This window comes from Micropterus salmoides, unplaced genomic scaffold, assembly GCF_014851395.1.
Source record: "Micropterus salmoides isolate LMB-PRFRI ecotype aquatic unplaced genomic scaffold, ASM1485139v1 Ms_hic_scaffold_16, whole genome shotgun sequence".
NCBI classification, from domain to species: Eukaryota; Metazoa; Chordata; class Actinopteri; order Centrarchiformes; family Centrarchidae; genus Micropterus; species Micropterus salmoides.
The window spans coordinates 30,817,570-30,838,803 of record NW_024040707.1 but is presented as its reverse complement, the minus strand read 5'-3'; the positions used below and the strand labels follow the sequence as shown (position 1 = coordinate 30,838,803).

The 21,234-nt window shown below is 41.7% G+C and overlaps 1 protein-coding gene across 4 annotated transcripts in view; it reads right to left on the bottom strand.

The window, feature by feature from the left end:
• LOC119905960 (vitamin D3 receptor A) overlaps positions 1–21,234 on the bottom strand; it is a 116,458-nt gene that overhangs the window by 9,301 nt on the left and 85,923 nt on the right. For all 4 annotated transcript variants that reach the window (XM_038723394.1, XM_038723393.1, XM_038723396.1 and 1 more), the window contains 5 exons: positions 10,841–11,025; positions 4,190–4,289; positions 3,442–3,619; positions 1,150–1,301; positions 535–651 (listed from right to left, as the gene is read on the bottom strand). In XM_038723394.1, the coding sequence (XP_038579322.1) occupies positions 535–651; positions 1,150–1,301; positions 3,442–3,619; positions 4,190–4,289; positions 10,841–11,025 (732 nt within the window). The remainder of the gene's footprint in view (positions 1–534; positions 652–1,149; positions 1,302–3,441; positions 3,620–4,189; positions 4,290–10,840; positions 11,026–21,234) is intronic.

The following is a 21,234-nucleotide window of genomic DNA, read 5'->3' as shown; positions in this document are numbered from 1 at the left end:
ACACAATCAATTCTATTCATGGATTTATATGCAACAGATATAGAAGACATTACTATTATTGGAAAAAGCCTGTAAGGTGTCTGTGTGTTTCTTTCAAGATTGACACAAATTGCATCAACTGGTTCACTGACTCACAACAGAGGTAGATAGTGGAAACAAACAACTACTGAATTTTTTGAGATGAGAATTTGTTAATGAGTCACCATCATCTATTCTTGAAGTGGCCTTGCTGGCCTTATTGAGTGATTCTGTTCATTCACTGTTTTACCTTGTCATTGAAAGCTCACAAACATTTCCAACATTGTGTTATAACTTCATACTTTGATCTGTTGTACAGAATGTTTTGTTTCTAAAAATCTCTTTTTCATGTGTTACTGGCAGCATCAAAAACACCAATGTTTGGGTGAATCAAGCTCAGCAAGGCAGAAAAACCCTGTGCTACACTGCTACTTTTCTGACATGGTGTGTCATTGCTCATCTGGAAATGCACCTACGCCATGAAGACACAAGTTAACACACAAACACAAACATTACCTGGGGAGAGCAGGCAGATGGCCATGAGCAGCACATGTTCCTCCTCATGCAGATTGAGTTTCTTCAGACCAACCTGGAACTTCACCAACGGCTCCAGCAGCTCCAGAGTGTGCCCCGCTATGAAAGATGACATAAACATACAGTTAGTACTGCAGAGTCAGTTACACCTTCACGCACTAGGCAGAGAACCAAAAATTATTTTCTATTTACTTATGAATGAACACACACTTTTACAGCGGTGGGCTTGAAAGAAAAATCATTACTCTCTATGCCTATTTATATAATGCAGAAAGACAGGATTACTTCCTGCCCTGCGTTTGTGGCTGCTTTATTGCATCCATGAAAAAAATGGTCAAAGTCAAAACCTGATAGTAATATGCAAGTGTGCATAGAAAAGCACATTGTGATCCTTCAAAGACACCCTTTTATAAAGTGGGAGAAAATAAATCACAGCTGTGTCATCAGCTCCTACAATGAACACTTTTCTCTCCTTGAGAGGAAAGGCTTGTTTTATCAATGGAATGCTTGATGTCATGGCCTTCATGAAAACATCCAGAATGGATACACAAGGAAGACGAGGAGTGTGTTTATACTTGGGAGAAGCAAGCAACCAACCCTTTGTAACATCATTGATGCAGTATTTGAAGTCGGGTCCTCCACAGCTCCAGGACATGTCCTCCAGACTGAACGACTGGTTTGAACGCAGCATGATGATCTCAATGGCACTCGACTTCAACAGTGCAATCTGGTCTTCTGCTGTTAGCTCTCTGGAACAGATACAGTTCAGATACAGTATACATATATTATGTATACACACACACATACACACACAGCTAATCAGCCATCACATGGCAACAATTCAATGCATTTAGGCATGTAAATGTCAAGACAACTCGCTAATTTAAGTGACATGGTCTACTTGACCAGAGAATGGTCCGAAAAAGAGAAAATATCCAGTGAGCGTCAGTTATGTGGATGAAAATGCCTTGTTGATGTCAGAGGTCAGAGGAGAATGGGCAGACTGGTTCAAATGATGTTACAACCAAGCTATGCAGAATACCATCTCTGAATGCACATGACTCCTGGAGCCTTTTCCAAGACATGAACATGTCAAACCCTGGTCTGAAGAGTCTCAATTTCAGCTGCGACATTCAGATGGTTGGGTCAGACACAGAATTTGGAATAAACAACATGAAAGCATTGATTCATCCTGCCTTCATGTATCAATGATTCAGGCTGGTGGTGTGTAATGGTGTGGGGGGATATTTTCTTGGCACTCGCATGGTCGTCGCATGGTGATGATGCGCGATGGGCCGTGACGCGATCGTGACACAATCATGACGCGAGCGTGACGTGGTGGCCAGAGGTCGGGGACGCACCCTGGATCGTCGCGTGTTTTGGACCGGTCAAGGACTTACTTCCTGTTTCCAGTGGGTGGCGTGATGACGTTGAGTGAATATTTGCATGTAGATATGTTCAGGGAAGGACAGGGAAGTTTTGTACAGATCTGAGCATGTACACTGAAGTTATTATAACTTCCTGCTAAATGGCAAACCATCAATCTTTGACGCCACACCACGGACATGCCCATGGACGAAAACTCACAGACAGCACAAATTTTCATGGTTGTGGTGTCCGAACAATGCTGCGATGATGTGTTGAGAAGAAATCCGCTTGACACTGTTCTTGATCATAAAAGGTTATTACATCAAGGAGTTCAGCATCAATTACAAGCTCTGCAGCAGCTTGGAGAGTGACCCAGCCCGATGGCCACTCTGTCTTTCCGTACATCAAACATCGCTTATATATGGTCAATGCATTCAGAATGCACAGTAGAAAACTGAAGTCGATCCGATTAATTACCTAGCAGGAGTTCGTTAAAGTACGTAGTATAGTAGGACCTTGTAAAAGGCCATAAATGGGCTGAAATCGCACAATCAAATCAGAATGGCTGACTTCTTGTCTGCATCTTGGTCATTCAGGGGTGAATCGTTGAGGTTGAGTGAATTTTGACCTGTAGATGTGTTCAAGGCGTGGACCTTATGAAACGTGTGAAATTTGATAGAGATACGAGCATGTACAGCAAAGTTACAAGACCTTCCTGTGTCAAGGCGAAGCACTGAACTTTGACGCCACGCCAAGGCCATGCTGTTATCCGAAAACTCACAAGATTCACAGCACAGCATCATCAATGTCCTAAGGCGCTTCTGAGACTGTTTTGAAGCAGGTGTGGCAAATATGTTAGAAGTAGTCCAAAACAGCGTGAAACTTGACACTTCCTGTTGCCAGCAGGTGGCGCTATGACATTGAGTGTTTGTTGGCATATGGATGTGTTCAGGGTGGGACTGTCATCCTACACGTAAAGTCTGGTGCAGAGGTGAGCATGTACACTGAAGTTATAACAACTTCTGCTTTCATGGCGATTCATCAATTGTCAGAGCCAAAACTCACATATCGTCTTACACAATATTATTATTATCATTATGTAACACAAACAAAAGCAGAAAATCCTCACATTTTAGAAGCATTGTATTTTGTTGTTTTCAAGCATTTTTGCTTGAGTAAAGACTCAAACAATGAATCTGTTATCAATATAGAAGATTTAACGACTCATTTTAGATGCATTAGGAAATGCACCAGGAAAGTTGACATTGTGTGACACATGAGTTATTGCTGTAACTCAGAATTCTGAATCAAGGTCTACCAATAGTCATTTTTAGAATGTTACATATAATTTCTTAAAAGCCCCACTGTGACAAATTAAGAACATTCTGACCTTGTTGACTGCTAGGAAAAAAGAAGACACTGTGCCAGACAGCAATGCAATCTGCTACCGTGTACTGATACCTCAAAATCCAGTTCACCCTCTTCACCAAACTCAAACACAGCAGTGCGTTTAGTTTGTACCTGAAGCCGGGGATCATCTTGGCAAAGCCTATGACCTTCTGGATGCTGTAGGAAACCAGATCAGCCAGGTGTGGCAGCATGGACAGCTTTGTGTCGTCCTCACTGGAATCTGGACTGCTAGCTCCATCCTGGTACATCATTAACAGGTTGCTTAAGTTCATCTTGGTGTCCACTGACTCTATTCAAGGAGGCGATTAGGAGACAAGATGAGTCCAGAGGAAGAAAGCAATTTCAAGGGAGGGGCAGACTAATAAACTGTTCATTCTTTTTCTCAATATAACTAGTTTATTTATCATTTTCATTAGCTTCTACTATGGTGACTTTTGTTCCTTGTGTAGACTATGAAGCTAAAATTAGCAATATAAGAAAAGACCCTATTTTCAAAATTGCACCAATCACTGTGCATCCTAGCTAACACAGTGGGTTGGATATCTGACTCCGCAAACTATTTCATGGTAGTTAAGAGCAAAGGTCCTAGCAATTAATACAAAACACAATTCATTTAATTTCATGAGTTTAACAAGTATGCGTACGTGCATGTGCGCTTGTTTTTCCACTATGGAACCTTACTGAGTAAAAGAGTAATGGGCTTGGCACAATAAAACACGAGTATGAAAGCAGAATCAGACAGCAGGCTCAGAGTAACTGCATCTTGTATCTTTTAACCAATAGATCTCTTCACAATTGTGTCCTTGGTAAAGTGAACCCTGAAGCATAAAAGCAAACAAGGACTCTTTATGCATCTCACCAGGTGAATGGTTGAATGAGTCAGAGGAGGCATCAGACAGAGAATGAAGGGAGGCAGCTCTGCTGGCACTGCGTGTTACTGGGCCTTCACGCACTGGAGGCTGCAAATACACAAAGAAATACAATTAAAATTACAGCTGCAAGCGGCATCGGGCAGGCACTTAATGACACGCGTTGGGGCTTCCTGTTGCCAGTAGGTGGTGCAACCACTAAAAATGAATATTGGCGTGTAGATGTGTTCAGGGCAGGACAATTATCAAGCACATAAAGTTTGGTACAGATTTGAGCATGTACTGTATCACAGCGAAGCGTGTATCTTGGCTGCCACGTCATGGATACACCATTGAAGGAAAACTCACACGCTTTACAACATGACGTCATCAATGTGTTAGTGGTTTTCTGAGATAGTTTTGAAGTACAAGAAGAAGAAGTGGTTCATCAGAGCATAAAAGTAGTCACTTCCAGCAGGTGGCGCTATGAGTATGTGTGAATTTTGGCTTGTGGATGTGTTCAGGGCGGGACACTTATCAAACATGTAAAGTTTGGTGCAGATGTGAGCATGTTCACTGAAATAATAACTTCCTGTTTTGTGGCGAATGGTCACTGTGATGCACGACGGAGTGTGCTGCGGGTGCCATGTAGCGGCCGGAAGTCGGGAGACACGCCCCGAATTCTTACATGTTTACACGGTCACAAAGGAATTAAACGTCACTTCCTGTGTCCCCTATGTGGCGCTAGAAACACCCCCTATTTATATATTGTGTACCAGTATGTGAAGTGCTAACAACTTTGTGATAATTTCTGTAATGCCACGCAATTTCTTGCACTTGTGGCGCCCCCCTAGTGACCTATGTATATGAAACTGTCTGGGTATATCTGGGGCACTTATTTGAACATCCTGCAACATGCTGATTTGTGTTTGTGATTTATGTCCAGAGCCCTGCCTCTATCGAAGTTACAGTGAGAAAACAGGGCTAACCATTTAATGAAATGGTGATCTATTTATTAGCTATCGCTAGAAAGGGAAGTGCATGGATGCTTAAAGGCAAGGGCTCCGAACTGGAGATCGCTGTGCTGGTATGGCTTTGATAGGGGGTCATAGAACGTCGGCTATAAAACTTAGAACCTGCTTACGGAAATGAGGCTTCTGATTTCATGTTTGCCGTCTAGATGGCTCTCTGCAATGATCCGGCCGTCCGATTTTTCAAATAAGTGGACCGGATTAAAAGTGTGCCTTAAAACACATCAGTAATAAAAAGTGTCCTAAAACTATGGTGTAAGCAAAATAAATGTCACTTTGGGAGAGGAGTTTTCAGCCCACAAACAAAAGTCGTGCTGCTGTAAGTTAAGGTGTAACGTAATGATTTGAAAAATTGCTGGTGGAGCAGCACTTGGCAATGTTAGTGGTGGCAGTCACATCTAATAGCTGACAGCTGTCACGCATTTAATTTAGGAAATGCACATTCTGGTTATTATTTGTTGTCTTGCACACCGGCTCAAATTCCCGTGAGCTGGAATGAGCTAGAAACATGTGATGTGCATGTGCTTCAATAGAAATATGAACCCAATCAGTCTCATGGCGGCACTGTAAATAAGGCTTAAAAATGCAAGCTTTGAAAGGCCACGTCCCTCATGCCTACAAAAAAGGCTCATGGACTATTAAGGTCCCCCTAGAAAATTTTTCAGCCATTTTGAATTTTTTGAAAAACACATTTTTGACATCTCCTAGACCGTAGCTCTGATCTCAATTACTTTTCAATATATCGAATATATACAGTGAGGAAAATAAGTATTTGAACACCCTGCTATTTTGCAAGTTCTCCCACTTAGAAATCATGGAGGGGTCTGAAATTGTCATCATAGGTGCATGTCCACTGTGAGAGACACAATCAAAAAAAAAAATCCAGAAATCACAATGTATGATTTTTTAACTATTTATTTGTATGATACAGCTGCAAATAAGTATTTGAACACCTGTCTATCAGCTAGAATTCTGACTGTCAAAGACCTGTTAGTCTGCCTTCAAAATGTCCACCTCCACTCCATTTATTATCCTAAATTAGATGCACCTGTTTGAGGTCGTTAGCTGCATAAAGACACCTGTCCAGCCCATACAATCAGTAAGAATCCAACTACTAACATGGCCAAGACCAAAGAGCTGTCCAAAGACACTAGAGACAAAGTTGTAAACCTCCACAAGGCTGGAAACGGCTACGGGGAAATTGCCAAGCAGCTTGGTGAAAAAAGGTCCACTGTTGGAGCAATCATTAGAAAATGGAAGAAGCTAAACATGACCGTCAATCTCCCTCGGACTGGGGCTCCATGCAAGATCTCACCTCGTGGGGTCTCAATGATCCTAAGAAAGGTGAGAAATCAGCCCAGAACTACACGGGAGGAGCTGGTCAATGACCTGAAAGGAGCTGGGACCACCGTTTCCAAGGTTACTGTTGGTAATACACTAAGACGTCATGGTTTGAAATCATGCATGGCTGTACTGGCCTTCTTTGCTCACCAGCCACCACCTCCCTCTGTCGAAGACAACAAAATGATAACAATGCCTGATGTGACCGGTCAGCACAGCGAGCTGCTGAAAAAGGCAAATAAAAAGATATCTCACCTTAAGGAGGACATCCGTTCTCAAAAAAACAGCTGAGCTCAACCCATCAGGAGACCGCCCTATGGGACCCATCCATCGGTCATCGGCCCTCCCGCTCAACCCCAAACCAAGGGTCAACATGGGCTGAGGTTGTGATCAGGGGCTGCAAGAAAAGCTCAAAAGTGTCCGACTCTCCCCCTTGCTTGAGCCTCTCCAACCGCTATGCTGCATTGGCTGTTTCAAACCCGGTCCACCCAGCTGATCCCTCTGTGCCTCCTCCTGTCCCTGTCCAAGATCCATCCACACCGTCTGCCAAACCTGCAGCCTCCTCCCCAACGGTGGCTGAAAACACTGATACTGAACGGGTGGTTCGGGATCCCACCAGAGAACAATCTCAGCGACATTCTTCCTCAACTTTAATCTCCTCCGCCCGGCGCAGGATTCTAAAGGAGGCCGTGCTCCAATGCTTTGGTGGACCACCTCGCCCCGGACCCGGCGGGAAATCCCTTTTTCCAGCCCTGATGCAACTGGCTCAACAACCTCCTCCGCACGAGTTTGCAGTACCATCTGTGCCCCTCCGAGCTCTCTCATCATCCCTCTCCTCGCCCCCTTTTCACCCCTACCACTCTGATAGTGGGCGATAGTATTATCAGAACTACACAAACTACCAGAACTGCTGCAGTCACTCCCATCCTCCACAAACTTGGTGATTGTCCATATTGGCCATAATGATACAGCTCGTCTGGAATCTGAGCAGGCAAAAAATGATTTTATTTAACTTTTTAGCCTTATAAAAGTTGTGGTAAACCTGTTTTTATCAGGGGTCCCTTACCAACTCTGTCCCATGACTCAGAGCGCTTTAGGAGACTTCTCAGTGTCAACATCTGGCTGCAGTCTACCTGCAATGCTCACAACTGCTCACCTATTTTCATACCACTTCTCCATGAGAAACTGCATCCCCTTAATGTGGTCACAACGTACTTCCTCACCACATCATCACAACAATTCACACGTAAATGTCTTCAACCTCTGTCCTCTCCCGCAGTCCTCCCAACAAATCCCAAAACAACCTGAAAATGGCCCTGCTCAACACTTAAGTAATTAATTAAGTAATAAAACTCTCATCCTGAACGAATTCATCACGGACAATAAACTGGACTTCCTCTGCATCATGGAAACCTGGCACAAACCTCTGGATTACTTGTCACTAAACCAGATCACACCCACAGGATTTACCCATGCAGAAAAACCATGCATGGAGGGACAGGGAGGTGGTGTGGCCAGGGTCTACAGGAAGGACATCAAAGTAACCACTATCTCCACCCCAGCTGTCTTGTCGTTTGAACATCTTGGTCATCATCTCACATTATCTGGTCCCACTTCCCTTGTCACCGCATTATCTACCGCCCTGCATTATCTACCGCCCTGCCCCAAGCCAAACACCTTTCTCAAATCTGCCACTGAATTTCTGGAACTGTTACACTGCTTCAACTACACACAGTATATCTACTTCCCCGCCCACTCCGAGGGTCACATCCTCGATCTGGTCTGCTCCACTAGTCTCACATTAAATCGCATTTCAAGCATTAACCTCCATATCTCATTATGGCATCTTTGCGTGCGGTGTTTGTAATCAGTGGTTGGAGGACAGATGACACAAACGTGTCGCATTTTCACCTGCAACCTTTTTATACACAGTCTGCAACATGCATTTTACTGACGGCCGTTTCACCGATGCATTGCCGGAGGATTTGTTATCAGAAGTCTGGAGCTGAGTGATGCCATCAGCGTTACTGAAATGGTGAGTTGTGCACTCAAATGATTTATTCACACTAGCGAACTAATGTTGGTTGACGAAGTAAAAACGTTTATTAATTAACATGACGTGTTGTCTGTGTGTGAGTGAGTATTACATCCTAATAATTAATTAATTTCAATTCATGAGGCAGGTTTGATTCCAGCCATGGGCTCTGTGCGGAGTTTGTATGTTCTTCCTGTGTTCATGTGTGTTTCACTGTATAATGTGATATTTCTAAATGCGCACTGAGTTTTGTAGATGTGTAAGTTCATTAGTTTTATAAAGGGAGCACTCATGGCTTTGGCCAAGCAAGAGGCAAAGAAGTGACAAGAGCAGCTGCACAATCATAGGTTATAGCTACTCTGTCACATCCAGATCAGTCCCCACACGACTCAAAGTTGCAGCTGTCACCCTCATCCTCAAGAAACCTGGTCTCAACCGACATCATGTCCAACTTCCAACCCATCTCCAATCTCCCCTTCCTGTGTAAAATTCTGGAATGTGTTGTCACTGCTCAAATTCAAAACCACCTCACCTCTAACAACCAGTTTGAACCATTTCAATCTGGATTCCACTCACAACACAGCACTGAAACAGCCCTCCTTAAAGTAACCACTGACCTCCTCCTCTCCTCTGACTCCGGTTACCTCACCGTCCTTTTCATGCTCGACCTCATGCAGCCTTCGACACCACCACTCCACTCTGACCAACTGCCTCTCAAACCTGGATGCAAACCAACTTCCTACAACTCAATTACAATGAATCTGACATGATCATCATCGGCCCCAAGTCACTCACAAAAACACCAACAACTTCAGTCCCCATCCCCACACATCTGCAACCTTGGAGTCACCTTTGACAGCAACCTCACTTTTGAACACCACATCAACCATGTCACCAGGACTGCCTTCTTCCACCTCAAAAACATTGCCCGTCTACGCCCATCACTTACGTTTCTCTGCTTGATCCACGCCTTCATTACATCAAGAATTGACTACTGCAATAGCATCCTCAATGGTTCATCTGCCAAAGCCCTAAATAAACTTCAATACATCCACAACTCTGCTGCCTGCCTCCTCACCGATGACCACATCACCCCCGTCCTCATGAATATTCACTCCATGTTCCTGAGATTAAAAATATACATCATGTGTCCACACCAAACAGGAAGGATAATTTAGCAAGTTAAAGAATTGGTGACAGGGAGAGAACTCATGCGGCAGTTACAACAGGGAGTAAATGAGACCACGACTTTGAGTGACCTATCAATTAAGGTTCAGATCTAAAAAACTAAACCTCCACTGAGCAAGATTTTGTCATTTTGAGAGTAAAATGGCATATGGCTACATTTTGATGCCTTTTTTGTGCTTATGGAGATAAATATATACGATTGGCAGCAGTTCACAAAAAAAATTCTAGTCTACCAAATCCTACTCTCTACATTCTAGGTGGTGACACCTGACCACCTGATAAAATCGCCTAAAAGCTGTGAACCCCTTCACTTTGGAAGGGCACATCTACTAAACTAAACATATTTTCAACTTTGAAAGATCAACATCATTTCTGCCACTTATAGCTCAAACGGAGTCTTTAGCTGCACATATGCTGGACCATTTAGCTATTAAAGTTGAGTAGGTTGGAAGAAAGTTGAGTCTCTGCTCCCATTAAAACCCATTCATTTTTTTCACATAAAATATTAATATAAAATCAACCATTACAGATATCAACAATAAAAAGGAATAGCACTCATCTAGATAGATGCCAAAAATGGGGATATATATAATAAATAATTAATGACGAGCAAAGACAACTAAAGTGTGTGAGCCACAGCTCTTACACTAAAGTAGTTTAGTTTCTCACAGCCTACACAGGCAACATAACAGCTTGTGTTTTACCTGTTCTACACTTTTTTGTTAGTGTAACAATAGGCAGCTCGGCTGTGCAGTGAGTAAAACTCACTCTCCAATGCCTTAAGAGATGCACTAACAACAGATGCTAGGGCCCATGGTTTTTAGCCTCATCACTAGCGTGTCTGCCTCTCTCGTACCATGGCCACAAAGTCCAGACTATGCAGTACAACCTCGGGGGCAGTTACATTTGTTTGAACTTCTGTAGTTATTTTTCCTCCGAATAATTAATGGACGATAATAATGGTAGTAGTACACTGTGCTGTATGTAATTTGTGTTGATTTGTCTTTTTAATGGAAAATGTCTTCCTTCTGTTGCATGACATCATGACCCGTTGGTAATGTACTAACCCTGAAGCGTGAGAAGTCAGAATAGGAGGCATCGTAGGTCTTGTGGTGAGCTTCCACCAGGGACGAGATGATCCGGGCCTGCTCCTCATTCAGCCGTGGCCGCATCGCCTCCCGGGCAGCCTCCTCCTCTTTCCTCTTCAATATCATTTCCTTCTTCCTCTGAACCTCTTCGTCTGTCAGGATGACTGAAATGGAGAATATGTTAAAATACTTGATGAAAAAATTCATCAGTGCACACAGATTCACAAATACTGATGTCAAAGCTGCACAAAGAAAAAAAATGAGGAACAAAAAACAGCAAAGAAATCAGCAAAGATATGCACTAAACACCTCTGATCACATGCCTTCCTCATACTTATGACTTGCATTCATGTTGGTATTTTGTAATGACATTTACTTTTTGAATCTATCCAAAAATAACCAAAAGACAACAAGTCATGGCAAGTTAATTAAGACGTAACATTAACATCCCCAGTATCACTATGTTGTTACTGATCTTGGCTCCTCTCACTGCGTCTAAATTATATATACTTATATGACTTTAGGGGGGCGTTCCATATCGGTTATTTTATGGTCACATAGCAATGTTACAAATAGGACATTTGGGACATAAGCAGAACATTCCCATATGGTCCTCTGTTGGCCATATGACAATGTTTCATAACAAACGTATTCACAACATTCCAATATGTTTTCCCTGTTGTCATTGTGTCATGATTGCCTTTCTCTGCTTTGTGTTTTAACCTTCTGGTTTCTTCTTCTTCTAGTTTTGTTTTTTGTGGGTTTAGTATGTTATCTCTGCCTGTTTTGTTGTTTATTTTATTGTGGTCTGTATGTTCGGTGTTTTTTACCCAGTTTTCTGTCTGTTCCCATGTCTGGTTTTTATTGGGCTGTTTTGGGTCTGGTTGTGACCCAGCTAGAAACTTTACGTTCCCAGAACGTTCTGAGAATGTGTCAAGAACGTCGCCTGAAAACGATCCCAGAACGTTCTCAGATGGTCATGATGTAGAGTTCTTTTAAGGGGGACATTTGGCAAACTTTTTAATAAAACAGGATTGACACCAGTAAATACTTTCTAAAAGGGTAGCAACCCAAACTGCAGGAATGAGATTTTTGGTGATGCAGGATTTTTTATACATAAGTTTTGGCTTTAGAATCCTCAAATCACATTTCCAGCCCAGTCATCTTATATGTAAACTACAGATATGCTAATGGAAGTGGCTAAATGATTTCAAATTAAATTCCACATTAACTGAATATGCATATACAGTATCTCACAAAAGTCAGTACACCCCTCACATTTTTGTAAATATTTGATTATATCTTTTCATGTGACAACACGGAAGAAATGACACTTTGCTGCAATGTAAAGTAGTGAGTGTAGATTTGCTGTCCCCTCAAAATAACACATCACACAGCCATTAATGGCTAAACCACTGGCAACAAAAGTGAGTACACCCAAATTGGGCCCAGTTAGCCATTTTCCCACTCGTTAGTGTTACAAGGTCTCAGGTGTGAACGGGGAGCAGGTGTGTTAAATTTGGTGTTATCGCTCTCACACTCCCTCATACTGGTCACTGGAAGTTCAACATGGCACCTCATGGCAGAGAACTCGCTGAGGATCTGAAAAAAGAATTGTTGCTCTACATAAAGACGGCCTAGGCTATAAGAAGACTGCCAAGACCCTGAAACTGAGCTGCAGCATGGTGGCCAAGACCATACAGCGGTTAAACAGGACAGCTTCCCCTCAGAACAGGCCATGGTCGACCCCAGAAGTTGAGTGCACATGCTCAGCGTCATATCCAGAGGTTGTCTTTGGGAAATAGATGTATGAGTGCTGCCAGCATTGCTGCAGAGTTTGAAGGGGTGGGGGGGTCAGTGCTCAATCTGACAATGCTAAGGGTAAGGGATAAAATATGTTATTAGGCAGGTAGGTAGGTTTCTTGTCAAAATATAACAAGTTATAGAGTGAAATTGTGTTTTGTAACTCCCTTCTGCTACACAGTAGACAAAATATATTAATACAGAATCAATTATTAAAAAAAAACTTGTAAACGGAAATAAACTATAATCAGTGGAGCTGAATAGAGTCCATATAAGTTAAACTCTATTCCTTGTTCTCACTGCATGCGCCTGCTGCACTGCAGCGACCCCCAGACCCCCAGATTTTGCAAGCGCAAGTTATGCATACCCTGGGGGCTAAGCCCCCTCTGTGTTTCAATCATAGTGACGTCCCTGGTGCTCAACGTCTGATTTTACATAGAACTACCAGTTTTCTCCCAATAAGTTAATGTACAGCCTATTACAATATACATGTCCACGTTTAATGCTGTAAATAAACATGTAAAAAGAATAAAACTTTCAATAAATGTTTTTAAAGTGCGTAAATAAATCCAAAACTAACCCTGGGTCGTCAGTGCGCATGTGTAGGCGTAGCGTGTATGTGTGTAGTGGCAGAGGAGGAACACTTGCTGAAGAGACGGAGCCCCGGCTTCACTTGTGTTGTGCTGAGTTGGTCGCACCTCGCGGGACTTTCGGATAATTTATCACCGTTGATGAACCACACAAAGAATATTTTATCGTTTTTAAATAGCCAACTACTTGAAATAGACCCGCGAGGAACCGCACGACATGTAAGCTGTTGTCGGCAGCACAGAATGCACGGTGAATGACAGGCAAGAGAGAGAGAGAAAAGGGTCTTCAAAAAGCCTCAGTTTAGTTGGAAATTTACAGTGCAAGTTGAATGAATAGAGACTGCAGCTCTGCAGCTTCTTAAGATTAAAGCAGAGCTACCGTGTGTAACCCCCCCCCCCAATGCTCGCAATCGCTGCGCAAAAAAACACACAGATGATTCGACTATCTGTCAACTACAGGCAGGACTTGACAATTCTGTTTCGACTATGTAAATACTTCATCGGAGACAGCCCGATATCCACGCGCTGTCGGCTTCTGCTAAATAATACGTGTACTCCTCCATTTATCCAAATTTCACTTCTCTTCTTACTCCTAATAAACCAGATGACTATTCAGAGACTGCATATTATTATTTCCTTTTCTTCTTCTATGTACGCATTCAACGTAGTAACAGACGTCTAAACTGCATGACAAATGAATGAAAAAGAACACAGTGGTGATAAAGCACGCTCTGTTGCGCTGTTTGTGCGTTGTCAACTACTGTAGAAACCTAATGACACAATATGGCAACCTCCATGGAAGGGGGGTTACATATAGAAATGGCTCATTCTAAGGTAATGAAAACATAACGGTTCATTATGTAATGTTTTTACACACCACTGAAAACAAAGTTATGGATATTATATTGCATTTCTGTCAATAAATCCTCAGAAATATTAAACACTGAACCTTTAAGTGTACAAGCTCACGTCTGTACCAAACTTTACATGTTTGATAAGGCTCCCACCCTGAACATATCTTCATGCCAATATACAGTCATAGTCACAGCGCCACCTACTGACAACAGAAAGTGACTACTTTTATGCTGTGACGTTCTATTTCTATCACGTTGGCCACATCCACTTAAAAACTGTCTCAAAAAAGCCTTAAGACATCGATGATGCTATGCTGTGAAGCTTGTGAGTTTCCATTTACCAAACTTTATATGCTTGATAACAGATCCGTCCTGAAGTCATTTACATGACAATATTAAGTTATAGTCATAGCGCCAGCTACTGGCAATAGGAAGTAAACTCTATGTGACAATCATCACTCAATTTACATCCACATTACTTTTCACATTGTGTTACACACTTCACATACTGGGACATAACATATAATTAGCAGGTGTTCTCTAGTGCCACATAAGGGCGTTTAGGTCCTTCGTGCAGTGTCCAAAGCGTGTGACAATTTAGAGCCATGTCAACTGAGCTGTGGCCATGGCACGCCCCAATGCGCGTCACGGTGCCAGGGGCTCATCCAACGCTGCTTGCAGCTTTAATTAGTATTCTTGTCATCCAGGCCTGAAGCCTGGCTCTGTGAGACACTGTAGTCACTGCTGATAATGCACTGACCCCGAATGTCTCGGCCAATATGATCCTTTTGACTCTCTGCCACAGTGACCGATTACCTATGAAGCAGTCAACTGTGCAGACAAAGAGCATGACTGCCAGACAGACTGCGACTGCCAAAGAGAGACCGGCCCAGAGCCATGAGGTCAAAACATGCGCACATACAACGCCAAGTTAGACCTTGTAGCAGCTAAAGAGACACTGTTTCACTATTGATACTTTACTGATAATAAATTTAGCTTTATCAAATGCTATTTGTTTGGGTTAAAAATGTCTTTGTTTTATCCTTTGTAGACTGTAGCAACCTCCTCTAAATTAGCTTTTAACTGGTTGAACTTTTCTATCTGTTAATACAGACACTTCTGAATATTTTATGTTAACTTGTTATCTATTCCTAAAATGTCAATAAAATATGTTGTCATGTGGCAAGTTAATATTCAAAGGAATAAATACATACTTTACAGTAACTACTAATTTAAGAGACTGATGGGTTGGCATGGATGACTCTAAATTAAATAGTGTTGAGATCATGCACTTCATACTAAATACTGGTTGTTTTCCTGGAAGCTGTAAACAACTACATTTGAAGTGGATTTTCAGTGATTGCACCCTGTATTGCAACCACAAAAGCAGTGTGGCATAATGTTAACCGCATTATGTGGTGATGCAGACAACAACAACAACAGTTTGTCTACAAGGGCTTAAAAAAGCAACTGAATAAATCTGACTGCTTAGCTAACCAAAGGATTTACTTGGCTTTCATCTCTTTTAACCCACCGCCATTAATTAGCCTTTGGCTGCACTCCAATGTCCACCCAGTCCACAGTCAGGAGTGGACTGCCCATAACCACTCCTTGTGGTGAGCACATCCAAGTATGGAGCATGAGACACAATCATGAATAGGCACAGTTTAGTCAAAGTTTGGCAAAGGCCGTCAAAGCAGCTATTCTAAGGCTTGGACATGATTGGAACAGTCAGTCTCCAGCCGAGTTTGAGCCCTGGATGGCATCATTAAGTCAGGAGTCCACAAAAAACAACAGACCATAAAAGGAACATCTTGACCACCCCACAGCGCTTGGCAGACACACAGCAGTATACCAAAAGAAAGTTTGCTGTTTGCAAAGCGATTAACTGGATGTGGTGATGTGGTGCCCTGCATGGCAGAGAGGTACAAGAAAGAAAGAAAGAAAGATAGGACAAACTGCATTATGTGGCATTGATTGTGTCTACTCAAAAAGACGTGGGCCTTAGTCTAACCTAGTGTTTCTCAACAGGGGCGGTACCGCCCCCCAGGGGGTGTTCTGAGGACGATGGGTGGTGCTGGAAGCAATATTTTTGAAAGGGGGGCGCTGAGCTGTATTGGGGGGGCATTTGTTAGTTGGGAATTCTAAGGTGAGTTTACGTCAATGATTCAAAACAATACGAGTTTAAACTTTAAACTACTTGCAAAAAAAATGTTGTCTACAACATTAAAACCTGCCTGTTTAGTCCACTGCGACTGGACGAGACTGTGTATTTTTATGTATTTTTTTCTGGTCTAACCACTCATGGACCGATACATATCCCAACATAGAACATTTTTTGTAAATTCAATGAAATATGGCATTTCCAACTGTAACTCTGGATATTTCTCTGCATTATAAGGGGTAAGCGATTCTGGAGAAATCCAACACCATGACAAATACCATGATAGAGTGAACAATGACACAGCAAGTAATGTAACTAATGTTAGGTAGGTTGTAGTTTAGCAAACTGATGCTACTTGCTGCTGCAAAGCTAACATGAGAGGACGTGACGGTCCCAGAGCAGCACAGCAGCTCCAGACAGCCATACTCAGCTCTCCTGCTGCTACAGCTAACATCACAACAACAGCATGTCTTGGCAAACTATAAAGTAAGCTGTCAGTAGGCAAGTGATTTAACGTTACCTGACTGACACACACATCATGGCTGGCACTGCTGGATTGTGTTGTGTGGCTTGTCTGTAATTTTTAATGCAAATTTCTTCCCTGCAGTTGAGGGAAGTTAGTTACAAGTTGGATTTTATTTTTACTTTGGACATTCGATAGATGTTGAATTCCAACCTAAAACTAACTTCACTGTGGTGCAAAGCGCCGTTCCCTCACCAAAATGTTATGATAAAGTGTGGAATTTGCGACAGCCCTACATGCACCTGTGTTTCTTATCAGTGAACACTGCAGGATCTCGCCTTCATATGCAATTGATTTGCTGGTTGAGAAAGGTTGTAGAGAGGAACAGTGGGCCTCTCACAGTGCTTTTTATTGGGGGTGTGGTTTGGGCAGAAGAAGATAAATTTCATGTATGGAGGAGAACAGAGGAGCGAGAAGTTAAGAGGAAAGAGAATGTTTGCTAAATTAATCCGGTTTTGAGACATCCTGGCCTTGGAGTGAAATGATGTATACAGAAGTGCTGGAGAAGCAGTGGTACCAAAAACTGTCTAGACTTTGTGAACTTTAATGAGCATCAAAGGACTTTGGGACACTGCGCTGATCCCTGGAGTGGGTGTGGACAACCATGTTAACTTGCTCTTCAGCCTGCTCGGTTGCAGCTTGGAGATTCCTTGTCCTGCTGGACTGGCAAAGCTAACTCTCCAAGCACACCCACACACACCTACACCCTAATTCCCCTCCCAATGGAACTTAATTGACCACACACCTACACACCCATCCTTCTCACAACAGAACTCACTTGAACTACACTGAACTGCTACCTTTGGAGTTGAATGGACTTAACAGCCTGATTTCCCCTGAACACACACACACACACACATATATATGAGGGACCACAAATGACTTAAGAATAAATAAATACATAAATACATTAAAATTAAATATATTTTTGTAATGGAAAAGGATATTTCTGTATTTATTTATTTCTGTATTTATTAATGCATTTCTGTATTTATTTATTTCTGTATTGCCATATTTCTACGCCTGCGTAAATGCTAATTTACGCTAATGTATGCTAATTGAGTGGGTGGTTGAGTGGGTGGTCAGAAGCAGGATTGGTTAGCTGGGGGTCTCTTCGCAAAGTAGACAGAAGCCAGCGATTCATCTACATGACACATGCTAGCTCCACGGTTGATTCCTTTAGTCAAGTCAGAATCAAGTCATGTCATTTAAATCTGATTAGTGTCGGCTCCTGCACACGCACACAGCGGCCAGCAGAGTGAGAGGCCGCAGGGAACTCCAAACTAGACGAGCTGCCACAGCTACGCTCGTTAGTGTAAGTGATGTAAAAGAAAACCTTCGTGAGTAAAAAGGCATTACTTTATCAATCCACGTGTGCGTAGAGTAAACATGTAGAAAGCATTATTTTAATCTGCTCTGTCCTCAGTCTCTCATCCTCTGTGGTTTAAATCGATTAATCTAACAATTCTTTTTTCGATTAGTCTATTCATTAACGACATTTTTTTGTATTCTAAAGAAAAACAATGTTGCCTATTACTCGATTAACATACCAATTTTTCCAAAATAAATATCCAAAATATGTCTGATCAATAAATCAATAGGCTATTTTATTCAAATCATCCTCATGAAGCCCATTAGAATAACGACAATAATAGCGTAAATTAATTACATTTTCACATCATTCTCGATGTGTTGTGAACAACAACAGACATTAATTAAAGCTGCAAGCAGTGATGAGCAGGCCCGAACACCTCCCGTACGTTGGGGTGTACCGCACCCGTGTAGCTGTTGTGTGGTACAATTTCCTTCAAGTCGGGGTGTGTTGCATCTGTGTATACGTTGTGTGTTCTGTCATTTTGAAGGGAGCTGAATAGTAGTTAGCGCTATCATTGTAATGGAACACTGGCATGTAGATGTCTACAGGGCGGGACTTGAAGTAACACTGCACATATTACACAGGTGATGTGTGGAAAATATCTGACAATGTGTTGTTGATGTGTCAATTACTACTTTAATTGAAAGTGGCTGACCCTCTGTGGATTTAAAGGTACAGCACTTAAAAAACAGCTTCCTCTTTGATGGCGAGTAATTACTCAGAAGTTTCGCAATATAACATCATTAAAGCGTTATGGGTTTCCTGCAGAACTTTGAGATGGATGTGGTCAACCAGCTATGTGGAGCCTTACCACAAATGTTACAAACAAGCTAAATTGAAAGCTGTCTGTCTGTAACGTTAGTCTAACTGTTTACCTTAGTTTGCCATGTATCTTAAAATTTGGCACACAGTTGTAAACTCAGCTGCTGGCTGAGACAAAGGAGCTGCTCCTCTCTACCAGGTAATGTTACTTGCAGGCAGTGAAAAACTGCAGAGAGGAGGAGGAGGAGGACAGGAGGAAAGACTGATACTGACTGAGATTTTCATTCTTTCAGTATTGTGATGTCAGATATTGAATATAGTGGCTTTGCTGTTGTAAACTTTAATGTTGCTGCTCTAGAAACAACATTTAGTTGTATTTAAAAGTTTAACCCTAGAATGAATTTAAAAACAACCAGGCAGCAAGTGATATCATCATTTCAAAATATATATATATATATATATATATATATATATATATATATATATATATATATATATATATATATATATATAACGGTGTTATCGCAGATTTTCCTCATGCTGTGCAGGCCTACCACACGCCCTTGTTTACTTCATTTCTCATTAGGTCAGTTGGTTGTTTGCCAGAATGGCTTAACGTGCAAAGTGGTCAAAGGCTTTGCTACATATCACTAAAGCCAGAGATAGTGCTAGCAGTTAATATTTACAGACTAATGAACAGTGCTGCAAGCTGCCGTTGTGAACACTGGTTCGAAGTCAGTACATCAGAGAGCAGTAACTGTGTCTGTTGTGACAATGCTAATAAGTTAAATATTATACACACATACAAATGCTATAAGTGAATCGTAGAAGCGACTTTTTTCGTTAAAAGGTAAAATGTGTCACAAAACAGCCTCAAGATGAAGAACTATAGTTCTGAAGCGATGCCTACAAATGTTTCTCAAGATATAAGAAGCCATGTTTGTTTGGTGCAGACCCCAATTTTTTCACATAGTGATATATTTAATAATTTGCAGTAAAAATTCAATTTGAAATGCTAAAAAATTACCCAAACTAATTGTTAATCATATGTAGTATTGGTCAAAATAAATGCAATATGATGTTTTTACCACTAATTTGTCGTGACCAGATTAGTATCATTGTCAATTGGTATCACTGTGTTTCGCGATATACACTTTGTTAATCTTGAGCATTTCATGTGGGATGACTCCGTTTGTGTTTTTTCCTTAAGCTTTCATGGAGTTCTCCATACCAGCTGGCTGCGGAGGCTAGAGTTTATGATGAAATGGAGCTGAGGTGGATGCAGACTTCTTTGAAGAAGTAGCGCAGCAACCCAACAGTAAAACTTGATTCCATTTCTTTCAGCAGAATCCATGGAATGTAAACTTAATACCCAGTTAAACTTTAGTTGTGAAAAACCAACAAATGTTATTTATTTCTTCTCTCCTCCCTCTCTCTCCTGAACTACACTTAGATTTCAAGGGGACAACCTCTTCCAGCTCTTCCCAGTCCACCAGGCCACTGCTTGACGTCGTAACTAAGTCAGCACTATAAGTTTTAGCTTGTGGCTCGGATGTTACAGTCATTCTGGATGAGGAATTAAGCGCTTCCAGAGAACGTCTCATAATGATGTCAAACATGTAAGTTGATGTGTAAAATATATTTATTGTGAGAGCCTCCTTTGCAAATTTTTTTGATTGGTTGCTATTTCTGGTGTATTTATTTAGTTGTCAGTTGTTCATGATTATTTATTTTTAGTGAATATTGGATTGTCTTCTACTCTGTCAGGGGCTTGTTTGTTAGATTTTGGTTATAGTCAATTGGTAGATTAAAATGATGGCATGATAATGACGTTTGTTCTAGGCTGGAATTCTCCTACGAATTACACTTTAAACACACATTTTTAGTGTTAAGAGAATAAATGTACTGTTAATAACAAGATTTTCAGCTTTTAAAATGAATGTGCAGTTTAATAGCAAGTTATAATAGAGCTGTAACACTAATCTACAAACTAAACCTTGAGGGTAAATGTTTTTATTTTTACCACTAGCGGTGCGGTTCTAAGATTGCAACCAGGCGTGTGCTCATACGCGTGCTTGCTTGAACTCATGAGCGAGCATAATCCGAAAAACTACCACTTCCATACAGAAATACCACAATAAACGTAGGAACACCAGCATGCAGGCTATGGCTTTTCTCCAGACATGTTCAGGCTCTGTTACTTTGATGTTACCGTCTCAGAGGCAGATCAACACCGGCGCCATACTCATTCAGCGCAGCGAGCCGCATTTCGGCACAATACTCCCGAAAAAAGAGTGACAGC